The following is a 12,854-nucleotide window of genomic DNA, read 5'->3' as shown; positions in this document are numbered from 1 at the left end:
TAAAGCAATGATGGCTTCCTCTTACACCTGTATAACAAAGAGTTGATGGGAGGCAGGACCCGGACCTGCTTTTCTGGTTCTTCTCTAATGGTTAAGTGAAATACAGACATTTTATGGTTAAGTTAAAGACCCTCTTAACTAACTGCTTCAGCCATGCCACCTAACTACTACTGCCCTGCTAGCTAACTGCTACTGCCCCGCTGCCTAACTACTACTGCCCTGCTAGCTAACTGCTGCTGCCATGCTAGCTAACTGCTACTGCCCGGCAACTTAACTGCTACTGGCCCAGCTACCTAACTGCTACTGCCCCACTACCTAACTGCTACTGCCCCGCTACCTAACTGCTACTGCCCTTCTACCTAACTGCTACTGCCCTTCTACCTAACTGCTACTGCCTTGCTACCTAACTGCTATTGCCCCGCTACCAAACTGCTACTTCCCCGCTACTGCCCCACTACCTAACTGCTACTGCCCCACTACCTAACTGCTACTGCCCCACTACCTAACTGATACTGCCCCACTACCTAACTGCTGCAGCCCCGCTACATAACTGCTGCAGCCCCGCGAATTAACTGCTACTGCCCTGCTACATAACTGCTACTGCCCAGCTACTTTACTGCTACTGCCCCATAACCTAACTGCTGTAGCCCTGCTACCTAACTGCTACTGCCCCGCTACCTAACTGCTACTGCCCCAGTACCTAACTGCTACTGCCCCCTACCTAACTGCTACTGCCCCGCTACCTAACTGCTACTGCCCCCTACCTAACTGCTGCAGCCCCGCTATCTAACTGCTACTGCCCCCTACCTAACTGCTACTGCCCCGCTACCTAACTGCTGCAGCCCCGCTACCTAACTGCTACTGCCCTGCTATCCCTGGGGTTATCAACGTTGATAAGAGTTGGCTGTTATTTCAGTGATAGCACACTGGGAAATATGTTAATGAGACATGTATTTTCAGCCAACAGAGTTTTCTAAAGTTGTCAGTCTCAGCAAATTATATTCTCTTGTTTGATCAACTCAGCTATTTGTGTTGCAAAGGCAAACTTCAATATTTAAGTTCAAAATTGTTTTACATTGAGCAGAAATCATTGGGTTGATGGAGTATTCCATGTCAGCTGAACCAATTTTAATTACAGCCATATCTAAGCTCACTGGACTTTTTCCAAGTTAAATGTTTTAAAGTGTACATTTAGGTAAGGTGTTTATGTCATGTCTGCGCCCTAACTCTTTGAACATTGATTGATGACTAGTTATGGGATGTGTCACGTTCTGACAATAGTTCTTTTGTATTTTCTGTGTTTTAGTGTGGTCAGGGCGTGAGTTGGGTGGGTAATCTATGTTCTCTATTTCTGTGTTTGGCCTGATATGGTTCTCAATCAGAGGCAGCTCTCAATCATTGTCCCTGATTGGGAACCATATTTAGGTAGCCTGTTTTCTGTTGGGTTTTGTGGGTGGTTGTTTTCAGTCTTTGTGTGTCTGCACCAGATAGAACTGTTTCGGTTTTCACGTTTTGTTGTTTTGTATTTGAAGTGTTCAGTTTATTGTCTTTTTATTAAACATGATGAACACTAATCACGCTGCGCTTTGGTCCTCTCCTTCTTCCACCGAAGAAATCCGTTACAGGATGCCTATTATGCTGCCTAGTTATGGGATGCTGATTGCTCATCTAACATTGAACTATGAACATTTGAACATTGACTGAGTGCCTAGTTATTGGACACTGATGGTAGATCGGCTATGATCATGATGTAATATGAGAGATGATGAGCTATGACAAGGATTGCATTCTCAAATGCCTTGTTCATACAGAATGATGGATGTTTTTTCCCGCTACTAATTATTCTTAACTGCATGGTGAAGCCAGATGTGGAGATGACCCAAAGACGACCCAGGTCGTAGGTCACGTGCTTCATGCACATCGGGGATTTACATTAAAGTCTGAAAGGCACCTGCCCAACGGGCAAGTCAGGAGTATTTTTTTGGTTACTCGAAGATTGGATCACTTGCCTGCAAATGTAAATGAGCTGTTTACACTCAGAAGTGCCTTTTAACTACACATAGGGGTGGACTCATGTATTTTGGTTGTTATGTAAAATAAATCTCAGAACAGGCTCAACCAGCCTGACTGCCATACATTGTCTGTCTTTCACTCCACTTAAATGTAGAGGAACCAGAAAGATTTGTTTTAGGTTAGGACTACTGGAGTTAGTTTCAGTTGGCTTGAATTCACTTTTTTATATCACCGGCCCAATGGTGCTACCTCAGAGCAGTGGGGCTACCTCAGAGCAGTGGGGCTACCTCAGAGCAGTGGGGCTACCTCAGAGCAGTGGTGCTACCTCAGAGCAGTGGTGCTACCTCAGAGCAGTGGTGCTACCTCAGTGCAGTGGTGCTACCTCAGAGCAGTGGGGCTACCTCAGAGCAGTGGGGCTACCTCAGAGCAGTGGGGCTACCTCAGAACAGTGGGGCTACTTCAGAGCAGTGGTGCTACCTCAGAGCAGTGGTGCTACCTCAGAGCAGTGGGGCTACCTCAGAGCAGTGGGGATACCTCAGAGCAGTGGGGCTACCTCAGAGCAGGCTTAACTTGAGTGACTGCTCAGTTCACTTGCCCCTAAAGGCACCGTCAATCCCTACACATTGGGACATTGCTCCATCCAGTGCCCTCTGGTTTACTGGCTGTGATGCTGACTCTGTGTTGAAGAAAGAGGTGGGGTACATCTGTTCAAAATGCCTTGAATCCCACATGACCATTTCTGTGATTTAGTGCTTCCAACCCCTTTGAAAAACGGTGTGTTTGAGCAACATTGCATTAGTCTATTTATTCTGCATCCATTGAGACCAACCATTAGCCTGTGTGATTAACGGGGGCTGATCTAGAACAGTGTTTGTGAGACCAGGGCGGATCCTGAAAACGGTTCTTCTCACAAAAACGTCTTTAAAGTCTGATTGGTTTGAGCTATGAATGAATACTGCTTTATTTTTCATTAAATAAACTTCACTCTGAGTTGTGTGCTTGTCTTAATTGTTTACAGCTAAACTGACCAAGACCCACCTTCAACAACAACCCATAAAACCTCATGTAATTCTGCCCAAAAACCATTACAATTTCTCTCAACCAGTGGCATATGGGCTTTTTGGGTGAGCTCTGATGCCGCCCTGTGATAAGGCAGGGGTGCAAAATATTTTGCTTGTTTATTCCCAGCGGCTCCTCTGTTGGCTAGAAGCATCGCTGTGACGCTCCACCAACATAAATCATGTAGCAGATAGAGCCAGGGTGAGAAATGAGACATTCACAAAAACTGTAGGCTATTACACAACTCTTTAGGATTACCGCATGTTAGAGGCATGACAAATGAGCGAATGGACTTGAAAAATAATGGTATAGCCTACACTCAAATACGATGTGGTTCAACGAGAACACTGACATTTTGCCCAGGCAGAGATGAGTGGCCGGCACCGAAACGCGCGGCAACAGCAGTGGACGCATAAATTCGGCCCTACTGACAATTGCCAAATTTGACATTAAACTTTTTGGTGTTTTGTGTAACAGATGTCTCTTTCCACTCACCACTATTTGGAAGCTGTAAATATCTTGCAAGTGGATAAATGTGTGTGGGTGGCCTATGAAGGAGCCACCCACACAATTAATTGTTTTGCTTACTTTGTGTATTATAATTAGCTCGTGTTTTTCTCCATGAGGAGGGGACACTATACAATGTTGTTGGGTCTGTAACCATGTTTACCAGTGACAGTCTCTTTCCATTCAAATATTTGTTTTCAACTAAATGTTCATTAATAGACCCATGTAATTTAAGTTGATTTTGCAAGGGTTGTATTGTTTGCTCAATGCGCTGTCTGTGAGTCGGTATATTGCCTAAAATAGTGGATCCTCGTGATCCTCTCTCTCTCTCTCTCTCTCTCTCTCTCTCTCTCTCTCTGTGTGTGTGTGTGTCTGTGGTGATTTAATGAAGAGTAAAGTTAAGGCCTCAACACATTGCGGAATTTATCTGAAATAACATCTGAATTTCTGTCGGTGTCCATTTTGAAAGTACTGAAGGAATAGGCCTACCTCGTCGCAGCTCGTTTGCTAATGATCAGAACAAACATGATGAATTTACTGAACATAAATGTAATAATATTTGTGTATGGTTCAAAAGTCTAAACTCATGTCTGCATTCACTATTATTGAAGCAGAATGTGATTCTTATCGAGTTACACCAATCCACAAGGAATCCGTAGAAACCATATTTATGTCAAGTCAGCCATATCAGCTATGTTTTTATAAAATGCAGTAAATTAGGCCGAATGAACTGTATTGCTGCCAGACGATGCTCAGCCTGGTCTCATAAACGTAAGTTTGGGACACTCAAATTAGTATGATATGTTAGGTTTGGTATGACACATGATTACTTAAGTCTGGGTGGATGGGTGGGCGTATAACGCGTTTGAATCTCATCACGGCTAGCTTTAGCAATGTAGCTGATTAGCAACTTCAACTACTTACTATTTATTAGGTACTTCACAACTACTTAACATGTTAGCTAACCATTCCCCTAACCTTAAACCTTTTAGCTAACCCTTCCCCTAACCTTAACCCTTTAACCTAATTCCTAAACTTAATCCCTAACCTAGCCTTGCTAACATTAGCCAGCTAGCTAACGTTAGCCACCTAACCAGAATATGTAACATATTGTACGCTTTGCAAGTTCGTAACATATAATACAAATTATAATTCGTAACATATATCTTATGAAAATGGTAATGGACATCCACAAATGAATACATCCCATACGAAATGTAACATATCATACTAAATAGTGGTCCCGGATTTACGTACAGAATAATACTAATTACTCTGAGACCAGGTTGCCAGGCTCCGCTGATAGTCAGGTGTATTGGTGGTAAGGATTCACTCCATGGTGCTGAAAGGAAAGCTCTGCTGTCTGGATAGCTTTATGTAGGCCCTAACAGTTTGTGGGCACTGTCTGTCACCCTTATACTGCAATTAATGGATTGTTTAATGCAGTGGTGTAAAGTACTTAAGTAAAAAATACTTTAAAGTACTACTTAAGTAAAACATTTTGGTATCTGTGCTTTACTTTACTATTTATATTTTTGCCAACTTGTACTTTTACTTACCTACATTCCAAAAAAAACAATGTACTTTTTACTCGATACATTTTCTCTGGCACCCAAAAGTAAATGGTCCGATTCACACCCTTATCAGAGAACATCCCTGGTCATCCTTACTGCCTCTGATCTGGTGGACTCACTAAACACACATGCATCATTTATAAATGTTGTCTGAGTGTTAGAGTATGCCCCTAGCGATCCGTCAATTTTTTTATTGTGTCGTCTGGTTTACTTAAAATAAGGAATTTTTACTTTTGATACTTATGTACATTTTTAGCAATTCCATTTACTTTTAATACTTAAGTATATTTCAAACAAAATACTTTTAGACTTTTAATCAAGTAGTATTTTACTTGGTGACGTTCACTTTTACTTGAGTCATTTTCTATTAAGGTATCTTGACTTTTACTCAAGTATGACAATTGATTACTTTTTCCACCACTGGTTTAATGTTGTGTTGTGTAGTGGCTTTGCTGGAATGTATCTAAAACAATTTGATCTGTTTTCCCCACCAAGATGTACATGCTAAAACCACCACTGGCAGAGCAAACTAAAATCCCCCTGGTCAATATGAAAACAAAGAAACACGGAAATTACAATAGCTTCAAACTTAATGCTTTATTTTAGTGGGAAATGATTATATAATGACATAATAAGCATTGAAAAGGATTCCATCCATCTATATGAATGACCTCTGAAGCACAGCAAAACCCATGTGGCTGGTGAGCAAGATATTAAGATCAGTGATTACTATTGACAAAGATAAAGTACTGAACAGTATAGGTAGAGTAGTAGGTTTTAGAATGAAGGATTCTTATGAACTAATGTTGGGCATTCTCAAGCAGAAGACTGTTCCAGAAAGAGACATCAATGAGTTAGCAAGTGAACTTTAGACAGATCCCGAACAGCCATCAGATGCAGAGGAGAGGCTAAGGTGTGCACACCATGGTGACGGCAGACTTGGAGACGACCCAAAGACGGCCCAGGTCGTAGGTCACGTGGCTCATGCGCATGGACATTGGGATATTGCTCCATCCAGTGCCCTCTGGTTTACTGGCTGTGATGCCATCTCTGTGTTGAAGAAAGGGTTGGGGTTCATGTTTTAAAGATTATCCATCTTTTTAAGTACATCCATTTTTGGACTTGAATAATTGATTATAGCCATTGATTTTTAAGAATATAACTTCTGCCTCTTGAGCTTTATTCAACCACGTCAGAAGACAAAATGTAAGTTTTTACTCAAATGTTTGTCAACAATGTTATTGTAAACAAACAATGTATAGCTTTAAAAAACATGTTAGATATATTTTTTTAAACAAATAATTGATGTGTCTTTGCATCCGTAGCTCCATGTATGGATTTGAGAGTGGTTACATGTCTCTAACTACATTCCTCAGCTGTTTACCAAAACAAGTGGTGGGGTTTCTGGGAAGTTGTTGTTTTATCACAAACTGTAGCTTTACAGGACATCCCACTTTACCTTACACTGTCTACACATTTCTTTATAAGTCCTATAAGTTTAGATCTGATTATATTTGACTGATTTTATTTATGTATCTACAGTATTTTAGTTGTTGTGTAAAGAGCTTCACAAAGCATGTACAGTAAGGATAAGAATTATAATTAAAGGTATACCATTATCATACACATAGTTCAGTAGCAACCTTACCTGGTAAAAACACTACCCGCAGAGTTGACCCCAAAGACACTACCATCAGTTGCCACCTCAATCATAAAAAGCTTGCCATCAATGTGACTCCACCCCTTGTTTTGGCATTCTTGATTCAGCTGGAAACAAACAGATTCAATCAGGGTTTTAGGACCATTTCAACAGTTAGAATATGAAACAGTTTTAGAATAACTGACACTCTCCATCCTCTACTACTCTACTCCAGCTCTCACACTCTTTCCCAGATCTTACACTCATTAAGAAGATATCATCATTCTTGTTGACTGCCCAGCACCCAAAGGGTCCACAACTGTAGTACTTCACAGCTCCTGGCAATCCTGTCCATGGAATGGGTGAGCCTGGACCCTTGTAACCAACTGTGGCACTACGTGTCAGACAGAATGGAGTATCGGCCATGTTAGCCCCCACAATAAACTGTTCACCTCCAGCATCCAACTGTTTCAGAAGGCCTGAAGACCACAAAGACAGACAGACGGACGGACAAGCAAACAAGGAGCACATATCTGTCAGTACTGCCAAATGACCTACAAGTTACAATTTTAAAAAAAAATCAACAGCCTGATGATATCAGGAAAGCTAAAAAGAAGGTGTCGTCTGGATAAATATTGAGTAATGCTTTCCACTTACCGGCAGCTTGCACCCAGTTACCGGCCACATACTTGTAGATTGAGTCTGCCTTGTTGACACCCCAGATCCCTGCTGGTCCTACAGTGATATGCTTCAGGGAACCAGGCAGGCGGATCCATGTATCACCTACAAGGTAGTAGGGGACTTGACTTGTGTCCGTAGCAACCACTTGCCCCAGTCCTGCATCGATCTGCATCAGATTCTTGATGTTTACTACCTTCTGACAGTCCCATGCTATGGAGACAAAGACATATGAGTAGAGTACACCAAGAAAAAGGAGGATGACATTATGGAGCAAATTTCATCAACTCCAAGTTGAGCAAGCATGTTTCAGATGATGGTAACTTACCATGACTGACGGCCAGGAGACAGAGGACCAGTAGGACGGCTGCAGTGACTCTCATGATGTCTCTGTAGATCTACAGTATAAGTTTGGTTGTACACCAGACTTCAATTGTCCCCTTGCAAGACTGAGCTTTTATAGCCCTGCACATACCTTTCACCAATGATGGGTTCCTGTTCCACCTGTTAAACGAAGACTTGATGGTGTCCGGTGTCCGGGAGAGAGGAGAGTTGTGTTAAAGTCACCTGATGACAAAGATCATTCCTTTGTTATTCTCATGTTTTCTGTGTTTACATTGAAATATGCATTTGCCATGTTTACATTTTGAAATACAGTGCCTATAGAAAGTCCACACCCACCTTGGATTTCTTCAAGGGTTAGTCTCATAAGAGCTTTGCACACCTATATTGTGCAATATTTGCCCATTTCTCTTTTAAAATCTTCTTCAAGCTACACTATATATACAAAGTATGTGGACACAACTACACATTTGTGGATTCAGCTATTTCAGCAACACCCGTTGCTGACAGGTGTCTAAAATCGAGCAAACAGCCATGCAATCTACATAAACAAACATTGGTATTAGAATGGCCTTACTGAAGAGCTCAATGACTTTCAACTTGGCACAGTCATAGGATGCCACCTTTCCAACAAGTCAGTTCGTCAAATTTCTGCCCTGCTAGAGCTGCCCCGGTCAACTGTAAGTGCTGTTATTGTGAAGTGGAAACATCTAGGAGCATCAACGGCTCAGCCGCGATGTGGTAGGCCAAACAAGCTCACAGAACTGGACTGCCAACTGCTGAAGTGTGTAGCGCGTAAAAATAGTCTGTCCTCGGTTGCAACACTCACTACCGAGTTCCAAACTACCTATGAAAGCAATGTCATCACAAGAACTGTTCGTTGGGATCTTCATGAAATTGGTTCCATAGCCGACCAGCCGTACACAAGCCTAAGATCACTATGCGTAATGCCAAGTGTCGGCTGGAGTGGTGTAAATCTCGCCGCCATTGGACTCTGGAGCAGTGGAAACGCCTTCTCTTGAGTGATGAATCCCGCTTTACCATCTCAAATAAAATCAAATAAAATAGTGTTTGTCACATGCGCCGAAATGCTGTTAGGAGTGTGTATAGAAGGCGAAGTCAGGTGCAGGAGAGCAGAGTGTAGTGAACAGGCACACTTTTTATTCCGGTCAAAATGACAGCACAAAGTAACATAAAATGTGCCCAAACACGGAACATAGACAAAAAGTAATGCGCGTAACAATATCCACAATATCAAAATACACGTAACACAAACAATCTTACACAAAGACATGATGGGGAACAGAGGAATAAATACATATGAATTGATTGGGGAATGAAAACCAGGTGTGCAGGGAACAAGACAAAAGAAATGGATACATTAAAAATGGAGCGGCGATGGCTAGAAAGCCGGTGGCGTCGACCGCCAAACGCCGCCCAAACAAGGAGAGGAGCCGACTTCGGCGGAAGTCGTGACAAATTCTTACTTACAAGCCCTTAACCAACAATGCAGTTGAAATAAATAAGTATTAAGTAAAAAATGGATAAGTACATTTAAAAAATATATAAATAATTAAAGAGCAGCAGTAAAATAACAGTAGCGAGGCTATATAGAGGGGGTACCGGTACAGAGTCAATGTGTGTGGGGGGGGGGGGGGGGGGGGGTGGGGCACAGCTTAGTCGAGGTAATTGAGGTGGCAGTCCGACAGATGAATCTGGGTTTGGCAGATGCCAGGAGAACGCTACCTGCCTGAATGCATATTGCCAACTGTAAAGTTTGGTGGATGAGAAATAATGGTCTGGGGATGGTTTTCGTGGTTCGGGTTAGGCCCCACTAGGTCATATAGTTTATGTAAAGGTGTTGTGGATCATGGCTAGACTGCAATTTGCAAGTGTTGCCAAAGATTTTCAAGCAGACTTAACTCAAAACTGTAACTTGGCCACTCATTGAACATTCACTGTCTTCTTGGTAACCAATCAGTGTAGATGTGTCTTAGTCCTGTTGAAAGGTGAATTCCTCTCCCGGTGTCTGGTGTGAAGCAGACTGAAACAGGTTGTCCTCTAGGATGTTGCCTGTACTTAGCTCCATCCTGTTTCTTTTCATCCTGAAAAACTCCCCCAGTCTTTGCCAATGTCAAGCATACTCATAGCATGATGCAGCCACCACCATGCTTTAAAATAAGGAGGCAGTTACTCAGTGATGTGTTGTGTTGGATTTACCCCAAACATAAGGCTTTGCATTTAGGCCAAAACGTGTATTCCGTTGCTGTGTTCATTTTGTTGCCTTGTTGCATACATATGCATGTTTTGTAATATTTTATTCTGTACATTTTATAATGATTTTTACTCTGTAATTCAGGTCATTATTGTGGAGTCACTACAATGTTGTTGATCCCTTCTCAGTTTTCTCCCATCACAGCCATTGAACTTTAGCTGTTTTAAAATGACTAATCAGTTTCCTTCCTGTCCTGCAGCTCAGTTCAGAAGGACCAATGTATCTTTGTTGTATCTGGGTCGTTTAAAACATCATCCACAGCATAATTATTAACGTGACCATGCTTCATTCTCTTCATTCAAAGACTCAATCATGGACACTCTTACTGACAGTTGTGGCTGCTTCACGTGATGTATTGTTGTCTCTACCTTCTTGCCTCTTATACTGTTGTCTATGCACAAAAATGTTTGTACCATGCTTTGCGCTGCTACCCTGCTGTGCTGCTGCCATGTTGTGTTGCTAACATGTTGTTGTCATGTTGTGTTGCTACAATGCTGTGTTTTCATGTGTTGCTGCCATGCTATGTTGTTGTCTTAGGTCTCTATATAGTGTTGTGGTGTCTCTCTTGTCGTGATGTGTGTTTTGTTCTATATTTTTATTACATTTGTAATCCCAGCCCCCGTCCCCGCAGGAGGCCTTTTGGTAGGCCGTCATTGTAAATAAGAATTTGTTCTTAACCTACTTGCCTAGTTAAATAAATGTTAAATTAAATACATATTCAATATCTGATTTGTCATTGTTACCCAATTACCAATCACTGCCCTTCTTCATGAGGCTTTTGTAAAGCTCCCTGGTCTGTATAGTTGAATCTGTGCTTGAAATTCAATACTTGAGGCGGTTCTAGCTTGCATGGCTCCCTTGGCGAACCTCCACTTCAAGCCCCCCCCCCACACACAGAAAAACAAACACCATTCTGCACTAACTGTAATTTTTATTCAGACATTTGGAACAACACAAATAAATAATCATAACATTTAAAACTATAAATATCAAAAAGAAGTAACAAAGACAAATAGAAACAAATTGTAGCATATAAATACAAACAAAAAAGAGAATCAAATCATTCCACTATTCCACTATTTCTAACAAAAAACACACAAATAAAACTCAATTGCACAAGTCCTGTATCACATAAATACACATATAGAATAACTGTCACGCCCTGACCTTAGAGAGCCTTTTTATTTCTCTATTTGGTTAGGTCAGGGTGTGATTTGGGTGGGCATTCTAGTTTGTCTGTTTCTTTGTTGGCCGGGTATGGTTCCCAATCAGAGGCAGCTGTCTATCGTTGTCTCTGATTGGGAATCATACTTAGGCAGCCTTTTTCCCCACCTGTGTGTGTGGGTAATTATTATTTTCTGTGTTTGTGCAACATGTAGCAGATAGAGCCAGGGTGAGACATGAGACATTCACAAAAACTGTATGCTATTACACAACTTTTTAGGATTACTGCATGTTAGAGGCATGACAAATGAGCGAATGGGCTTGACAAATAATGGTATAGCCAACATTCAAATACGATGTGGTTCAACGAGAACACTGACATTTTGCCCAGGCAGAGATGAGTGGCCGGCACCGAAATGCGCGGCAACAGCAGTGGACGCATAAATTCTTCCCTACTGACAATTGCCAAATTTGGGTGCAAGCTGCAGGTAAGTGGAGAGTATTGCTCAATATTTATCCAGAGGACACCTGCTTCTTAGCGTTCCTGATACCATCAGGGTGTTGAAAAAATTATTAATGTATTACAATTTTAACATGTAAGTCATTTGGCAGAATTCACAGATACGTGCTCCCGTTTGCTTGTCTGTCCGTCTGTCTTTGTTGTCTTCAGGCCTTCTGAAGCAGGTGGATGCTGGAGGTGAACAGTTTATTGTGGGGGCCAACATGGACGATACTCCATTCTGTCTGACACGTAGTGCCACAGTTGGTTACAAGGGTCCAGGCTCACCCCTTCCATGGACAGGATTGCCAGGAGCTGTGAAGTACTACAGTTGTGGACCCTTTGGGTGCTGGGCAGTCAACAAGAATGATGATATCTACTCAATGAGTGTAAGATCTGGGAAAGAGTGTGAGAGCTGGAGCAGAGTAGTAGAGGATGGAGAGTGTCAGTTTATAAAACTGTTTCGTATTATAACTGTTGAAATTGTCATTAAACCCTGATTGAATCTGTTTGTTTCCAGCTGAATCAAGACTGCCTAAACAAGGGGTGGAGTCCCATTGACGGCAAGCTTTTTATGATTGAGGTGGAAACTGATGGTAGTGGGGTCAACTTTTTGGGTGATGTTTATACTAGGTAAGGTTGTGTTAGGTTCTGAACAAACAGAGTAAAAACTCACGAAAAGCTCAAACTAAGTTCATTCACCCACTGGGGTAAACAACTGCAAAATACAAAAACATGATTACACAAACACATATATTTTTGTCCTCCCACTAGCCGGAATCAACTCCTTGCACATCTAGACAGCCAATACATTTCTGTTACTAGTCAATAACTTGTTTGGTTCCTCTCACTGGTGTAGTCATGGCCCCACCTGACGCTAAAACCTTTGTGGTCTGTTCCTTCTCACTCCATCTGACCTGTGACCTGGGCCGAATTCCTCTCTCCTCCTTAATCCACACCTGTCCTCCCTTACCTGTGACTGAAACCAGACATTTGCCCTGTGCTTCCCCCATTAGGATCCATGAGATTCAACAATAACATGTTTGACAGAATGTAAACTTTCTTCATTCCCATGTCTCAGTCAACAACTTTCCATATACCTAC

General features: G+C 42.0%; 1 protein-coding gene across 1 annotated transcript; it reads right to left on the bottom strand.

Annotated features, from left to right (window-relative positions):
- Positions 1 to 5,784: 5,784 nt before the first annotated feature.
- LOC120032087 (fish-egg lectin-like) lies at positions 5,785 to 7,853 on the bottom strand. The gene is made up of 5 exons (XM_038978030.1): positions 7,799 to 7,853; positions 7,450 to 7,683; positions 7,054 to 7,271; positions 6,802 to 6,920; positions 5,785 to 6,203 (listed from the first exon to the last, which is right to left on the bottom strand). Exons 1-5 carry the CDS (start codon positions 7,851 to 7,853, stop codon positions 6,062 to 6,064), a joined length of 768 nt encoding a protein of 255 aa, XP_038833958.1. The 3' UTR covers positions 5,785 to 6,061.
- Between the last annotated feature and the right edge of the window lie 5,001 nt (positions 7,854 to 12,854).

Source organism: Salvelinus namaycush, chromosome 38 (assembly GCF_016432855.1).
Source record: "Salvelinus namaycush isolate Seneca chromosome 38, SaNama_1.0, whole genome shotgun sequence".
In the NCBI taxonomy this organism is placed as follows: Eukaryota; Metazoa; Chordata; class Actinopteri; order Salmoniformes; family Salmonidae; genus Salvelinus; species Salvelinus namaycush.
Note: the sequence above shows the minus strand (reverse complement) of the source record. Positions and strands in the feature narration are given on the sequence as shown.

What these genes read in the sequence shown, in the direction of transcription:
- LOC120032087 (XM_038978030.1), bottom strand. Translation starts at nt 7,853, where the DNA reads ATGAGAGTCACTGCAGCCGTCCTACTGGTCCTCTGTCTCCTGGCCGTC. An exon ending in TCTCCTGGCCGTCAGTCATG is followed by an intron (nt 7,684 to 7,798) that starts GTAAGTTACCAT and finishes TTGTCTCCATAG; the next exon opens with CATGGGACTGTCAGAAGGTA. An exon ending in ATGATATCTTCTTAATGAGT is followed by an intron (nt 6,921 to 7,053) that starts GTAAGATCTGGG and finishes GTTTGTTTCCAG; the next exon opens with CTGAATCAAGAATGCCAAAA.